Below are 18,552 nucleotides of genomic sequence, written 5' to 3'. Positions count from 1 at the left end.
GAAACGCCAGAAAATACCATTTTCATTTTTATTATTAAGCTTATAATTTGACCAGATAATTTATTTACAACATTTTGAGTGTGTCCAAATACTTGTTCACAAAATCTGGATTATCTCCAATTACAGGAGTTATTTTCATATAAAAATATGAAAATAACTCCTGTAATTGGAGATAATCCAGATTTTGTGAACAAGTATTTGGACACACTCAAAATTTTGCTTCTTAAAGATTACTTTTTAGATTTTTATATATTCTTTATTAATATTAATTTAACTTTGTTTCAGAATCTGAGTTTAAGCATCGTTAAAACAACGAAATTAATCAATTAAAAATAAACAATGATATATAACAAGAGAAGAAAATAGTTTTATCGAATAAATTGTAAAATCGTTAAAATTTCAAATTAAAAAACAAAGTACTTAATTAGATTTAAAATAAGTGTTAGTGTTTTTAGATGGTAGAACTATTAAGGCAGTGCATTATATTAGAAAAATAATAAAATTTAAAATGTGTCATCTACGTCAAAGTTTAAATGAAGATTTGTGCAAAATGTGGATGTTTTTGGCCGTTTTCGCTGCTTTCGGCATCGTCGGACCAGTTTCTGCTGATAAAGGTGAGTTTTTAAAAATATCCTGTTTTAATATTTCGATTTACTTAGTATTCTTAGCTGTTTTCAGCGTATATCAATGTGGATAAGATAAAATATCTAAAATATACGTATTATGCGTATTGCTGTTTCAATTTAGTTTATTTTACAAGTGACCGAGTTTTGCAATTAACAACATCGTCAAACCGTCGATCTGAACATTGATATCGTCAAACTAGTTTAAAAATGGGAAAAGCCATACGGTTTGTGATAAATAATTTTAATAAAATGCAATTCACGCCTAAAAATGCCAATATACAATTTGTATCATGTATACATACGAGAACATATGTGTATATTTAAACATATAAATTTACCATTAATTTGTGGAATGGCGATTGTTAAGCAATGTATAATATTATGGTCTAAACTAGTAAATCAAAAGTCGTTAGCCCTGTAAAAGTTTTTTTGTTTTTATAAATTAACCCAATAGTTCAATTCAAAATTCGTCTTTTACCTACGCTTAGATATAATAAATATTTTGTAACGAAAAAATACAAATAGTGGAAAATAAAATTAGATTTATAAACAGTAATTAAGTTCAGGTTATTAGATAAAAAGTTTCAAAAATATTCATATTATTTAGTACTTCAATATTATTTCTCGTCCACCTACGTAGTGTAATGGTCAGCACGCTTGGCTACTGTTCTATAGGTCCCGGGTTCGATTCTCAAGTGGGGTAAAATAAATAAAAGTGATTTTTTCACTGTGATATTTATTTAATTTTACCCTGGACTGGTAGCTGAAGCGGAGGGCTGATCACCTTTCCTTCATGTGTAAACGATCAAGATTACACTGCGTTTATATGACGCAGTGCCCTATGCACCATTGGGGTGCGGATAAGGGTTTTAATATTATTTATTATTATTATTATTATTATTTAGTACATTAGACACTGGATTATTCACCCTACGAATGATATATCAATTTACTAGTATCCGGAAGGATCTAGGACCATTACATATATACAAGTTTCAAGAATTAAAACAATATGGATGTTCAATGATGGGCGAAATGGTGAATGCTACACAAGTGTATAAAGTGATCGCTTGATCCAACCAAATGCCAGGTCGAAAGCCCTGGGATATTTGGACTTACACTTTCCATGGATCTTTTATAAAAAAGGAAAGAACGATTCATGTGTCATATCCAGTTTAGACACGTTTAAAAAGAAAATTTAAAGTTTAAACTAGACATTTTATATATTGTTTCGGCATTAACTTTGTGGTAAGACATGTTACAATGATAAAAGAAAACACTTGTTTTTTACCACTTGTTCCATATAAAGGCCAAATTATGAATTATCTTGAAAATTTAGAAATCCAAAAAAACCTAAATTCTAATAATAATGTATTAAATAATATATTGTTTAAAAATTCTTCACCTTTGCTTTCCATTTTTCCTTTGTTTTCAAACCTTCCGCCCCTTGACTAACCCCTTCCCCTTACTTTCCCCTCTCCTTATTTATAGAACAATTTTATATTTCATATTTAAGTTATTATACAGACCTGAATGATGGAAGTTTAACTTCTGAAACATGTAGTCTATAATAAAACTCAAGTGGTAAAAAACGAGTGTTTTCTTTAATCATTTAAACTAGACTATCAACTAGACAAATTTATTGATTTATTGTAGCAATAAATCGATGAATTTGTCTGGTTAATGATCTAGAATATTAACTGCAGACAGTTTGCAGAATTCCATATTGAACTGTTGGAAATATTGAATTGTATCCAAAATAAAACAAGGTTCTTATATATATATTATTAGATTAAAACTAATATTTTTAGCTTTTCCACTTTTTTTTATTTGACCAGCGACCGGGTTTCGTCGTTACCGACATCATCTGAGTGAATTTCAGTATTGTATGATATTAAAAATATTTTTATTTATTATTTTTATTTATTTATTTTTTAATATACAAAAATCTCTCAATACAAAAAACCTTTATAAAAAAAAAATTAATATCATACAATACTTAAATTCACTCAAATTGAATAAATTTCTCAATAAAATTATATCAAATCATGGTTATCAACTCCTGCCTTGTTTTATATATAACATAACAATTTGTATAGCCTCCCACCAGTCTGATGATGTCGGTTACGACGAAACCCGGTCGCTGGTCAAATAAAAATAAAGTGGAAAAGCTAAAAATATTGGTTTTAATCTAATAATATATTAAAAATGCAATTCCATCACGAAGTGTCAATGGATAATATATGTCCTTATATACTTACAATAATTCCTTTAAATTTTATATTTTATTTCAATTCATTGAAATAAAATGTAAAAATTATTAAGGTCAGTGGATTAAAAAAAAAAAAATATTTTTTTAATCAAAGTAAATATTCGGATAAAACGGAATATTATTTCTCTGAAAATGTGTACACACGTCACTCCTTGATGTTGCGATGCAAGTACGTCAACGTTTCAAAAGGTGTCGCTATCAAAGGGTTGATTTCAGTAAAATGCCGTAAATTGCGTCATTAAAGACTTTCAGCAGTTTCTACTTATTCGGAATGAGAGTTATATTTCTTTTAATTATTCATAATAATTAATGATCATTCCGACATCAAAGAAACAAATTAAAAAGTTTTTAATGGGAGAAAATAATTTCGCAGTACCGCCACTAAATTCACGCTGTTTTCTGTAGGGGTCGGTAGAGAGGATTGAATGTCAGATACGTCTGTAAACTCTCTTCTTACCATAATGTTCGATATGTGAATAATGTTCTTCATATTATTTTTTGACATCTCATCAAAGATGAAGATGAATATGGAAGTCTGGGCATTTACGGGGCTGACGACCGTCATTCCATATTCTTCTTCATCTTTGATGAGATGTCAAAAAATAATATGAAAAATACTCCTATAATTGGTGATTATCCAGATTTTTGAACAAGTATTTGGACACACTGAAAGTGTTGTAAATCTTCTTCATTATCTCACTCTTATCCCGAGTTCAATGATGCAAAGGGCACTGTATCGTATCGATCTAGTTTTATCTTGTTCGTTAATTTTATGAAGCCATGCGCTTTTTGTACCAATTCTAAGCAAATGTGTTTCATGATATGATGTTTTGTATATTGGCATTAAGAAAATATATATTATCATAACTTTTTCATTGCTTTGTGCATTGAATTTATTTTACCTTTTTTATTTCTGTAGTTTTTTTGAGAATTTGTTCATCTTAAGAAAAAGCATATTTCTTCATTTGACTTTCATCATTTTATCTTATTTAAAAATCAATCATCGCAATTTCTGTTGTTTACGAATTATTGATTGAATGAACCAATTTCATTCATTGATTCGGCAGCCACTTTCCGTTTTCGATTTTAATTTCACTTAGTAAATACCACTTTCTTAAAATCTAATGAGACACGTGTTTCGATGCATTCCGCATCATTTTCAAACACCAAACAAAATCATATGAAATGCATCGAAGCACGTGTAATATAAGATATTAAGGGAAATTGTTATTCACGAAGCAAAATTAAAATTGAATACGGTTTACCACAAAAAGTGACTGCCGAATCAATTTATAAAAAAATAAAAATCACCTCTAAATCAAGAGGCATTGTCATTTTTGCGAGACGTATGGCGAAATTGTTTTATTATGAAGCTGAAATTGTTTCAGGTCCATGAGCATAGGGGTGGAATGCAATTTGAGGGGTTCAGGGGAAGAAGATGGGGATGATAAAATGTTCTCGTTCCGTTTTGGCGGGATTTCATATGATACGGTGTGACGTGGAAATATTCGCGCCTTTTTTATTTTCCGTATTCACACACTGTGAAATCCTTCTCACTGCCACTTTCTAGAGGTGGTAATGGAATTGTTCAAGTAATAGGGGACAGGAAACTATCAGTGAAAGGAAATAAATAAATAAAATATATTTATTGTAACTGCAGACAGTTGGTGGAATTGCATTTTGAATTGTTGGGTAATATGTATATTCAAAATTAAACATGGTTATTGGATTGGATTCTACTTTGTTTTAAGTGGTATTACATTTAAGGCACTAAATCTAAGTCTTATATTATATAAATAAAGCAAAGCACACAAAACACAATTAATTGACCGCTTCCATAGTATATAGGTAAGCACGCTCGGCTACCGTTCTGTAGGTCCCAGGCTCGATTCTTAGGGGGAGTCAAATAAATAAAAGTTATTTTTTGACTCTAATATTGAATTCATATTACCCTGGACTGGTACCTGGAGCGGAGGGCTGATCACCCTTTCTTTATGTGTCAACGATCAAGATAACACTACGTTTATGTGATGCAGTGCCCTATGCACCATTGGGGTGCGGATAAGGGGTTTAATCATTTTAACCATTTTTTTAAAAAAAAAATTACCATTTAACCAACCGAGCCTTAGCAACGCATGCCCGGATACAGCTACTTATTAAATTTTGATTAATGTTCTACGAATTGTTATATACAATACAATAAAATTAGTTATTTGACTAAAAGGGGAAATACCAAACTCTCATTTTGATAGCTTGATTTAAAATATAAACGTTTTCCTTTGAGCGTTTTGCGTAAGTTTTCAGTTTTGATTAATGGTTTGTGATATAATGTTGAAGCATAAAAAGGCAAATCCATTTGAGGCATTAAAACCTCAGAACCGAGAAAACTATTATTGCTTTAATTTGACAGATGTCAACTTGAATTTTCACCGGTGAAACTGGCATATTTTTCTAGACTTCAATTTAAAGTAATTTGAATATTATTAACGTACCAAAAAACTTTGATCAATTCATTAGAAATATGGTTTATAGTGAAATGAGTCCATATTTAATTTCAATTTTACTTGTAAAATACCACAATGTCTTAAAATCTATCGTGAAATGTGTTTCCGACCCTAAAAATTATTTATTCTAATTATAAACTGCCTCTATTTGTCTGCCTCCGTAGTGTAATGGTCAGCACGCTTGGCTACCGTTCTGGAGGTGCCGGGTTCGATTCCCAGGGGGGGTCAAATGAATATAAGTGATTTTTTTCACTCTAATATTTATTCAATATTACCCTGGATTGGTATCTGAAGCGGAGGGCTGATCACCTTTCCTTCATGTGTTAACGATCAAGATAACACTGTGTTTGTATAATGCAGTGCCCTATGCACCATTGGGGTCCGGATAAGGGTTTGAATTGAAATTATGAACTGCAATTTACTAAAAAAAAAGAAACAAAACAAAACAAACTCATAATTAGCAATATGTCAATGACTAACACTCCACCCTATTTTCATTGTTCTCATTGATAAAAAATATAAATAATTTTTTAAACTTACAAAAAGCCACTTAATTATTTTTTAAGGTCCCAAGTACACAACTTTTAAATTTAGACTAAACTTCACGTACGGTGTTTTAAAATGATGAATGCATCGAAACACGTGTATCAACGTGAAAGTATTTACTAAGTTAAATAAAAATAAAAACGTAATAATTTATTGAAAAATACTCGAAAATATGTATGTAAAGATGTTATTCCTCATTGCTGAGGGTTGTGACCCTTGCAGAAGCAATGACTCTTCTCCAGTTATCCCTTGACTGCGCTGCACGTAGCGCTAGAATGATGTATGAAGAAGAATATAAAATTCTGGATGGCTTCACTTCAGATAAGTGTAACATATGGAATGATCACTTAAACCAGGAAATGATAGGTCTTGAGCCCTGTAAATGCACAATCTTTGAAGTTCTTCTTCATCTATATTGAGATGTCAAAATAAATAATAATAACTCTTAAAAAGACAAACTCAGATTTTGTTACAAATATTTTTTTGCACAATCAAAATATTGTAGCTTACTGAGGAATTTAAAAATTGTTTTGTATGTGAATATTATTTCAAAATTTATTTTAAATTTACTATTCAATCTGTAGACTGAACCGAATAAAGTAGACGATTAAAAATAAGTTATAGAAAATTTAAAATTACATATAATTATAAGACTATATTTTGTATTTAATAGTATTGTTAATTTTGTGGTATGGCATTATATTTAAGACTCCTCTTATCATTTATCGTTCACTTAATGTGTAATACCACTTGAAGCTTTTTTAAAGTGGTATTACATTAGTGATTACATTACGAGTGATTTATTCACTGTGATATTTATTCCATACTACCATGGACTGGTACCTGAAGCGGAGGCCTGATCACCTTTCCTTCATGTGTAAACGATCAAGATAACACTGCGTTTATATGACACAGTGCCCTATGCATCATTGGGGTGCGGATAAGGGTTTTATTGTTATTATTATTATTACACTAAGTAAACACTTCATGATAAGGAGAGTGTTATCAATATTTTTAATGATTATTAATAAGGCTTTGTTTTTGTGAAATTCTACCTCAAGGGCACTTCGCTGCGATATAACATGTTACATTATTTGTTTTTGGACGAAATAATAATAAAAAGTAAAGTCAAGGTTAACTTTCTTTTAAGTATTGCGCCAGATTGCCTAGTCAAATTTGTTGCATCAAGCTCTGGTCCGGTAAGTTCGCATAGCCATCAAATTAACTTGTAAAACATTTAAAAATTAAATGAAGAATATATTTTATACAGTTAGTAATAATTATCTTAACATATTGGTTTTTATAAGGTTAACATAAATATATTTCTTCATTGAAAATGAAGCTTTATGTATATAGAAAACAAGAAAAGCATTTAAAAAAACGTGATAAGGGTATTATTTTTTAAAAGCCGGTAAAATTATGATCGACAGCTTTAACAGCGCAAGTCATGGTTAGTTACGTAAAAAAATCATAACTGCATGAAACTCAATTGAAATGAGTTAGCAAGTAAAATATTTTTTTCAGGGAAATTTGTGCGCCACACTGTATGAAGAAATTTATTTCTTTCATTGGACAACTTTGAATTTTCTTCATATATGAAGCCTGAAACTCCATTTTCAGATGGGGTTCCGTGAAAAAGTAAACTGGATCATTTCGTTAAGTTTTAAGGGAAGGTTACATACAATGATATTTGAATAATCAAAGCATTATCGATAAAATTAAGAAAGGTGTGTTGAGATGGTTTGGACATGTAGAACGAATGAGTGAGGAAAGAACGGTAAAACAAATTTATGAGGCGAATGTTAGCGGGAAAAGAAGCAGAGGAAGACCGAGAAAAACATGGCACGATCAGGTATGCCAAATACTTGAAAGTGGTCAGGTTAGGAGTCGTAACAATCGGCGGGTATGTATGAGGAGATGCATGAACGTGGAAGAGGCGAAGAATGTTTGCAAGGACAGAGTGGTGTGGCGCTCTATTCTCTCTGCCTACCCCTGCGGGGAAGCGGCGTGATGGTTAGTTAGTTAGTTAGTTATATTTGAATAATTTTTCTTTTTTGATCTGAATTTCACAGCCGTTCAAGTGTTTAGTGTGTATTTAATTGTTTTTGATTCCGTTGTCTCATCAAATAATTCTTATGGTAGTTCTGAAATTTCGCTATGTATGACCTTTTGTTTTACGAAAAAACCCATAAGATACAATTAAAAGAGATACATACATTAAACTAATTATATTAAATTCACACCGCTTTGACGCAGGGTTAGACGGAGAAAAAAATAAAACGCAATACTACTCTGTCCTTGCAAACATTATTCTTTCTTTTTTCACATTTAAGCATCCCCTAATACATTTTTTAACCCTTATCCGCACCCAACGCTGCATTGGGCACTGCATCGTATTGACGCAGTTTCATCTTGATCGTTAACAGATAAAGGCAAGGTGCTCCTGTGCTTCAGGGACCAGTTCAAGGTAATATCAAATAAATGTTTGAGTGTAAGTCACCATTATTTTTTTTTCGAATCCCCCTGAAAATTGAACCCAGGACCCCCAGCACGGTAACTTAACACGGTAACCATTACAACACTGAGGCGGACAAACAAAACAAAATTCCAGCTCTTACTTGACCACTTTGAAGTTTTTACTATTCTTCATCATTGCAAGATTTCTTCAGTCTTCCTTTGCTTCTATTTCCAAACTAATTTGTTTATTAATATTTCCTTACTCATTTGTTGCACATATCCAAAATTTACTTTATTTTATCGAAAATTCTCAATAGTACAATAACTTGTAGTACAATCCTGTGCTGGTGATTTCTTGAAAAATCGTATGAGATATTTTTTTTACAAAAGATGTTTTAATTTACATATATTTAATTATAAAAAAAAACGTCAGAAATATATCTGAAAAAAAACTTATAGCTGTCTTAAAATACGTTATCAGCATGTGAATGATCGTAAAAATCTAAAGTTGTTAAAAACAGTCGTAAAAATCGAAGTTAAATTATTAATGGCGAGATTTTTTGGGATTGATTTTATAGGGTTTTTATGTAAAGAAAGTACCATCATAAATTAAAGAATTCTTTAAAAAGGAATAATATGCAGAGTCCTTTTATTATATACACAAGTTTTTCATTTTCATTAATAGATTCGGCAGTCATTTTGTTGTAATATCTACACATTTTTATTTTTATTGTTACTTGGTGAATATCACTATTTCTTAAAATCTAATGTTACACGTACTTTGACGCATTCCGCATCATTTTCAAACACCGTACTGAGCGAAGCACGTGTAATTAAATTTAAAATAAATATATTATTTATTAATTTTGTTGACATGTTGACTTATATAAAACCACTTATTGAGTTTATTCAATTACACAAGACTAGTTTTTTTCATTAATAGGTGATTAGAAAAACAGTGTTGGAAGTCAATGATACCAACAGTAGTTTTTGTAACTTCTTTGAACCCTTATCTGCACCACATGGTGCATAGGGAGCTGCATCATATAAACGCAGTGTTATCATGATCGTTAACACATGAATAAAAAGTGATCAGCCCTGCTCTTCAGGTACCAGTCCTAGGTTATATTATTGAATAAATAATAAAGTGATGAATCACTTATATGTATTTGACTCCCCACCTAAGAATCGAACTCGGGACCTTCAGTACGGTAGCCGAGCGTGCTGACCAATAACTACGGATGCAGTTTTTTTTTAAATAATAAAATATTCTAATTTTATAATTTTTTTAGGCCCGAGAAAACCGTCATTTGTTATTTGTTTGCCATGAGCCACGCGATAAGGATGACATGGCCGAATGACATATTTAATCTCTGTTATTATTTATTTTGTAATATGTTTCACTTTTATCACGTGTGATGGAATTGAAGTGGCGATGCACGAGCAAGTTTTTTGTAGAATGAAATAACATCCATGTATGCATTTTTTTCCACATGGACCAGCAACCGGGTTTCGTCGTAACCAACATTATCAGATTGGCTTAATTTTTTATAGGTCAGAATTATCAATTCAGTCTTGCCTGTTATTGAACTCACTGTTTTACGTTACGAAGCTCAACTCTATAGCCTGTAGTCATCCGAGGATAAAAGTAATATTGATGATGTGTGCCCGGCAGACGTTTTGGTTAGCGCCCGAACGTATCAAGTGCAGGAGCGGTGTGTAGGAGTGGTGTGTAGGGGTGTGTGTAGGGGTCGAGTGTAGGGGAGGGTGTAGGGGAGGGCGAAGGGGAGGGTGTAGGGGTGGGTGTACAGTGGACTCGCGAGCCGCATCGGCACCGCAATTGAGGGAAACAAAATGTCGGGCGAGAAGAAGGAGCGTGAGTGGGGGAAATTTCAATCTTTTCAGAACCCTGACCAGGTGTACAATATATTATAACGGCGCCTCTCAAACTGTGGTGCGCAATATACACTTAACTCCGATTTATTTCCGAACCTTGAAAATATCCTTAAAAAATCATGAACACTACAAGAAGATAAAATTGTAAAAGAGAAACAAAAAATATAAATAGAAATATTAATAGATTTATATTATCCACTGACACTTCGTGATAGAATTGCATTTTTAATTTATTATTAGATTAAAACCAATATTTTTACCTTTTTCACTTTTTTATATGACCAGCGACCGGGTTTCGTCGTTACCGACATCATCAGACTGGTCTGATGATGTCGGTAACGACGAAACCCGGTCGCTGGTCAATTAAAAAAGTGGAAAAGCTAAAATATTGGTTTTAATCTAATAATAAATTAATATTATTAGGTATTATCATGGTTATCAACTCCTGCCTTGTTTTATATATAACATAACAATTTGTATAGCCTCCCACCAGTCTGATGATGTCGGTAACGACGAAACCCGGTCGGTGGTCAAATAAAAATAAAGTGGAAAAGCTAAAAATATTGGTTTTAATCTAATAATATATGATTAGAAATATTGTTTATATTTAGACCTGAAGATGAAAGCATCGATTCCGAAACTAGTCGTAATAATAAAATAAAAAAACAAGTGTTTTTCTTTTACCATTTCATAATTTATTACCACAAAGTAAATTGAAGATAACATGATTTGAAGGCAAGGCAAGTGAAATTGTATATGATAGAAGGACCTACAGCCTGAGGACGAGGAGAGCTGACCCTAACAGTCTACAAAGACGATAAGTTAGAATAGAGCCAGGAAGAAGAAGAATAATAATGTTATGTTGTTTTAATTTTTTACGATACCTATGTCAGGTTTCATATGTTTTTTTTTATATAATAGTATTCATAAATATAAGACTTGGATAAACATTGTCTATGAAATTGAGGAAGGTGAATTGAGGTTTGGGCATGTTAATCGAATGAGTGAAGAAAGAACAGTAAAACAAATTTATTAAGTGAAATTCAATTTTCAAACCCTTATCCGCACCCTAATGGTGCATAGGGCACTGCATTATACAAACACAGTGTTATGTTGATCGTTAACACACAAAGGAAAGGTGATCAGCCCTCCACTTCAGGTACCAGTCCAGGGTAATATTGAATAAATATTAGAGTGTAAAAATCACATATTGTCTTTGACTTCTTCCTAGAGATCGAATCCGGGACCTCCAGAACGGTAGCCGAGCGTGCTGACCATTACACTTTGGATGCGGACAACTAGTCAAAACTAGTCGTGTGTAATGAAATATAACTCAATACAAGAGTTTAATTTTTTTTTAAATAATAGAAATATTTAAATTTTTTATTAATTTTTATAGGCCTCAAAAAAGCGTCATTTGTTATTGGTTAACCATGAGCCATGCGATAAGGATGACATGGCCGAATGACACATTTAATCTCTGTTATTTTTTAAGAGGTTTCATTCCCTTTACTTGCACTCAACTTGTTTTTTTTGTAGGTCACAATCATTAATTCAGTCTTGCCTAACTCACGTCCAACGCTAACTCACAAGTAAAATCATAGAACATAAATCATATACCTAAGTAACTTTAGTGCCCCCCCCTGAGAATCGAACCCGGGTCCAAATTATCAGGTGAATGTAGTGAAAAATACAAACAAAGGAAGACTTTAGAAAATTTGGCATGATAAAATTTTTCTTAAAGTGCTTAAAAAATGGTCAGGTCAAGAATTACTGATTTTTAAGATTTTTAATTTTTTAAAGAGTTAATCAATTTCTTAAGAAACAGTTATTTAAAATAATAAATCAAATAACGTTTTAACAGATTGGGAACCACTGCTCTTATTCCAGTTGTGAATGCCTTCCTAAAGACTTTATATACATCAACCCTTCTCAAAAGTGAGGCGGCCCGTGCGGTGGAGGGTACACCTTATACTCCCGTATATATATTTCAGGTTTCAGTATCCTGAAAAACTTCAGCGTGACAGGCGGGACTGGAAACTGAAAAAAGTAACGCGGTTTCAGTTTCTCAAATGGAAAAAGGACCTCCATTTTAATTTTAATATGTTTTCAGAATATTCAGATATTTTATCAAGTGTATTTTTCATAACAAATTTATTTTAATGGTTGGCTTTAACTTCAAAATATGTTCAGAAATTTACAAAAATTTAATATTTGTAAATTATATATTACTCGTACTACAGTACTAAAGAGCCTGGGATATTATGCACGGTAGCCAAACGCAATAACCATTACACTAAAGAGGTATACAAAAGCTATCGAAACAGATCACTGAATTTTCAAAACATTCGTAAGTAAATTAATCCGAGTTGCGTTGCACATTAATGGAAAATTGTCTTTTAAAAATGCAATTTTTGGTCCTTCGAACTGGATTTTTTTTCGTCATTTTTGGTTTACAATTTTTTTTTTAATTTACTTAAGTGTTAAGCTTTCTTTTCTTTTCTTGAATGTTTTTTAAATGACATTTTTTATATTATTATTTTTTTGACATCTCATCAAAGATGAAGAAGAATATGGAAGTCTGGGCATTTACGGGGCTGACGACCGTCATAGGCTGGTTTAAGTGATCAATTTACACCCGTGTAACATTCACCAATTCTACCTATTATTGACAACCACACTACTCAAATTCTTAAAATAACTCCTAATTTAATTACAGATAATCCAGATTTGTGAACAAGTATTTGGATGTACTCAAAATATTGTATACCTACTAAAAAAAGCTCTGTAAATACCCATAATTCTATATAAATACCCATGTCAAAAGACTTCTTCATCCATGTTGATACATACAATAAAAATCTTGTTATGTCACCTAAAGTTTAATTGAGTTTACACCTCTAAACGCTCTGTCGAAGCAAGATATGGTATTTAAATATTTGATTAATTTATTCTTAATAAAATAGCACTTATGTACATTTTACACACGTGTAACATTCACCAATTCTACCCATTATTGACAACCACACTATTCAAATGCATGGATGTTCTATATATATATATATATATATATAAATATATGTATATATATATATATATATATATATATATATATATATATATATATATATATATATATATATATATATATATATATATATATATATATATATATATATATATATATATATATATATATATATATATATATATATATATATATATATATATATATATATATATATATATATATATATATATATATGAACTAATTTAAAAACCTTGTTCTTAAATCACCAGAACTTCACTAGAGACATCTATTGGTGAGATGTTAAGAAGCTTTTTACTTAGCAGAAACTCTTTTATTAGTATGTGCGGTCCGAATCCTGGATTATAATCACACACATGAGAAACGCCAGAAAATGCCATTTTCGTTTTTATTATTTAAGCTTACAATTTGACCAGATAATTTATTTATAACATTTTGAGTGTGTCCTAATACTTGTTCACAAAATCGGGAATCTAATTGGAGATAATCCAGATTTTGCGAACAAGTATTTGGACACACTCAAAATGTTGTAAGCTTTTACTTTGTTTCACAAACAGTGTTGGAAAATGATGAGGAATACATCTAAACCGGTGTTGCAATAGATTTCAGATTTAAATTTGTTTCACAATATTTTACTTGTGTCCAAATAATTGTCCACGTATCTGGGTTCCTCTTCTTCAAAGATAATAATCATTTTTGATACCTCAACAATGATGAAGAAGTATATAGAAGTCTGGGTATTTATAGGCCTTATAGGTTGGTTTAGTGTTCGCTTTACACGCGTGTAACATGAAGTCATGCATATATGATACATAAGTTCACAATAGCAATAATATGATTGGTATAGCTAAAATGTAACTTTGTTTTAAAATCACTATAAATATTTTATTATAACTTAATTATAATGTCTACCGGTTTCGAAGCTAACCGCTTCTTTATCGAGACTGATTAATACTGAGTATAATGACATTATAATTAAGTTATAATAAAATATTTTAAGTGATTTTAAAACAAAGTTACATTTTATTATCATCGTCTGCATCCATATAACAGACTCAACAGGCTAACCGCTTCTTTATCAAGACTGATTAATACTATTAGTTTTAATCAGTCTTCATAAGTAAGCGGTTAGCTTCGAAACCGGTAGACATTATAATTAAGTTGTAATAAAATATTTATAGTGATTTTAAAACAAAGATACATTTAAATATAAAATATCTTTATGATTGAATTTAGAAAGCTTTTATGGAGCGGAAACCCTTTTCTTTGTGTAAACATATGTTTTTTAAATCGAGTTAAAATGCTGCTGGTTCTATTAAATGTGCTAAATTAAAACACAAATTTTCTTTATAATTAATTCACCATATAGTGTGTTCAGATCGTTTGTCCATGAAATATTTTTTGTTAATATATTATTAGATTAAAACCAATATTTCTAGCTTTTCCACTTTATTTTTATTTGACCAGCGACCGGGTTTCGTCGTTACCGACATCATCAGACTGGTGGGAGGCTATACAAATTGTTATGTTATATATAAAACAAGGCAGGAGTTGATAACCATGATTTGATATAATTTTATTGAATTAAATTAATTTCTCAATAAAATTATATCAAATCATGGTTATCAACTCCTGCCTTGTTTTATATATAACATAACAATTTGTATAGCCTCCCACCAGTCTGATGATGTCGGTAACGACGAAACCCGGTCGCTGGTCAAATAAAAAAAAATAAAGTGGAAAAGCTAAAAATATTGGTTTTAATCTAATAATATATTAAAAATGCAATTCCATCACGAAGTGTCAGTGGATAATATAAATCTATTATAATATTTGTTTTTACGTTGTTGATGTTTTAAAATCACAAAAAAATCCTTTAACTCTGAAATGAGCCAAGTTTAATAACAAATTTATTTTAAGATCAATTTTAAGTTTATTATGAAGCTAAAATATTTATTCCATTCATTTCAATAGCTTTCACAACAATTAAACTACGAAAGAAAACTTTTTTAATCTTTGAATATCAACTTTTCCTCCGCTCTTTGACAATTAAGAAATATCGCATCAGAAATCGCTCACTCCTTTCAAGAACGTCATAAATCAAAAATTGTCAATTTTCAGTTGTGCATATTTTCGGAATGCCCAGAAAACATACTATATCCTTGCAAAAGTGGCATATTTTTAACTTAATGTTTACCCGCTACAGAGCAGAAAGTGTGGTTCTTGTATTTTGAAGAAAATGTATTGTTAATTTTTTTTTTATTAAACTAAATATTTTTCAAATGGAGAAAAAACGTGCAAGCTTTATCTAAAAAGATCTGTTGCATAGTAAAAAGTTCAATAAGTGCCTTGATATTTATTTTTAATACATTGTATTATATTTTTAAACTTTAAAAACGTTCTCCTGAAAAATCAAGTTTTTTGATTTATGACGTTCTTGAAAGGAGTGAGCGAATGTCCACGTCTCGGCGCTTTTGTCGAATTTAAATGGACAAAGGGATGATTCTTTTGAGAAATTCACCCCGTCCCAGGCGTTTAGGGGTGATTAATTATAATATCATTCTTACTCATTCTTTATTCCCTAAAACCTAGTAATTGAGACGTAAGGGTGCTTTTCCTCCCTTGAAAGCCTCCTGGAGAGACATTTAATTTTTTTGTCGTAGGATTTTTCTTTGACCTCCGATAAGGAGAAACAAAAGTATTCGTTTAAAGACAATTCAAGCTAAAATAAACCATTATTTGTACTTCTTTATGAACCATTGTTCACTTTGTGTAATACCACTTTTATTCACCCTTTTTGTGACTATCGGTTTCACAAATCATTTCATCATCAGGTCATTAAAATAAAATTATTACCATTTGACATTTGTATCAAAATAAAATTTTGAAAGAGAGAAAACAAATGAATCATAGAGGGAATATTTTTAAAAGTGGACTCGAAGTTAAATTTAGTTGGTTATTAATTTTAGGTAAGTCTTTATTGATTGCTTTAATTATTTTTAATTTTTCTAGATTAACTTAACAAAGACCAGTTTCATTTTCATATAAAATTTCTATACCCGTTGATTTGTTGAAATTATGGTCTTCAGATATAAGGTAATTAGCAAATTATGAAATATTTTTATTTTTAAGGCACCTTAGACGTTTTTTTAAACTATGATATTAAGTTTACGCGATGTTTTTCATATTCATTTAAAAGGCTGGACAATTGGAACAATTTAATTTATAAACACTCCAAAACACAAAGTGAGCAATACATGATAACGATAAATGATAAACTCAATCAAGTGAAAGGTTCTTTCATTTTACCAATAGATATATCTAGTGAAATTCTAGTGATTCAAGGATTTTTTTTTTTAATTGAACCAAATATAAAGAAGTTTCAAGAATTCGAGTAGTGTGGTTGTCAATCATGGGTTGAATTGGTAAGGGTTACACGTGTGTAAAGTGATCACTTAAATCTTGGAAATCCATATTCATCTTCATCTATGTTGAGATGTCAAAAAATTATATAAAAATTAATCCTATAATCGGAGATAATCCAGATTTGTGAACAAGTATTTGGACACACTCAAAATGTTGTAAATGAAAGGAAGTTGAATACGTAACAGTGATTTCTGTAATAAATAAACAAGTCTTGAAAAAAAAACGAAAAATTTCTTGAAATAAGTAAACGGTAACAACATTGTGAGTGTGTCCAAATACTTGTTCACAAAATCTGGATTTTCTCCAATTACAAGAGTTATTTTCATATTATTTTCATCTCACCAATAGATGTCTCTAGTGAATTTCTAGTGATTCAAGAACAAGGTTTTTAAATTGGTTCATATATATAGAACTTCCAAGAATTAGGTTAGTGTGGTTGTCAATAATGGGTAGAATTGGTGAGTTTTACACGTGTGTAAAGTGATCACTTAAACCAGCCTATGACGGTCGTCAGCCCCGTAAATGCCCAGACTTCCATATTTTCCTTCATCTTTAATGGGATGTCAAAAAATAAATAGTATACAGTTGATTCTGCTTGAGAAAACTCCCTTCTAGTTTTGATGTTTGAGAATTTTATAATTGGAAAATAATTCAAAAGCGAATGAAGCCTGGATTTTCTGAAAATGCCTGAAAGTGGATGATTTTAGAATCCTGAATTATAACGTTTCAAGATTTGATATTCAAAAGTTTCAAACGATTGTCAAATTTATTTCTGTTGAAAATACCTGAATTTTTCACTGTCGCCGTATAGAGCAATGAATGCATTTTGAATGCAGTCTGTGGATGTGATAAATGATCCATTCTGCCGCCCGTATGGGATTTTTAATAAACTTCACGTGTATTTACGAATATGGAATAAAATAAAAGTCGTCCTGGGAAATGAATAATGAATAGAAAAGCGAAATGGAAATTTTAATTTACTGCGCAAAACTTGAATGCAGGACTCTTTATGTGAAATATAAGCACTGGAATAAGTGTGGTAACCTAGAAAAAGCTTTTATCGGGTATTCAGTTTTAGAATGTTGATGTATGTTCACACAAGGGTGTGTCATTTTCGTAAACTTTGAGAGTAGTTTGAAAATATGCTTTTGGTTATTAAAATACGATATCTTTGAAAAATTTAACCTGGTGGATATTTTTAAATTAATTTGTATTTTGCAAAACAAATTTATCAAGCAGATTTAATTGGAAATAGGAGCAGAAAAAGACTGAAAAAAAACTTGTTATGATCAAGTATTTAAAATACTCTGACGTCAGTTCTTAAGTTGAAAGTTGAAAGTTGAAGTTCTTAATGTGAAAGAGGTGAAAATTGTTTGCAAAGATAGATTGGTGTGACATTTTATTCTCTCTGCCATCCCTACGGTGAAGCAGTATGGTGTTTTGGTAGTTAGTAAGCGTTTTGTAACCATAAATATTTTTTGGCATGCTCTATATTGCTATTATATTTTTAAAAAATATCACTCTGCTTGTTATTTTTTCAATTAAAGAATTTTGTGTTTTTCAAAATATGTTCAGAAATTTACAAAAATTTAATATTTGTAAATTATATATTACTCGTACTACAGTACTAAAGAGCCTGGGATATTATGCACGGTAGCCAAACGCCCTAACCATTACACTAAAGAGGTATACAAAAGCTATCGAAACAGATCACTGAATTTTCAAAACATTCGTAAGTAAATTAATCCGAGTTGCGTTGCACATTAATGGAAAATT

The 18,552-nt window shown here is 30.8% G+C and overlaps 1 protein-coding gene across 1 annotated transcript in view; it reads left to right on the top strand.

The window, feature by feature from the left end:
* Positions 1–285: 285 nt before the first annotated feature.
* The window catches only part of LOC148306060 (uncharacterized), a 365,252-nt gene continuing 346,985 nt past the window's right edge, over positions 286–18,552 (top strand). The window contains exon 1 of the mRNA XM_088265663.1: positions 286–614. Within this exon, the coding sequence (XP_088121789.1) occupies positions 509–614 (106 nt within the window). The 5' untranslated portion in view covers positions 286–508. The remainder of the gene's footprint in view (positions 615–18,552) is intronic.

This window comes from Brachycentrus maculatus, unplaced genomic scaffold, assembly GCF_059751285.1.
Source record: "Brachycentrus maculatus isolate JH-2025_06_01 unplaced genomic scaffold, ASM5975128v1 h1tg000256l, whole genome shotgun sequence".
Lineage (NCBI taxonomy): Eukaryota > Metazoa > Arthropoda > Insecta > Trichoptera > Brachycentridae > Brachycentrus > Brachycentrus maculatus.
Note: the sequence above shows the minus strand (reverse complement) of the source record. Positions and strands in the feature narration are given on the sequence as shown.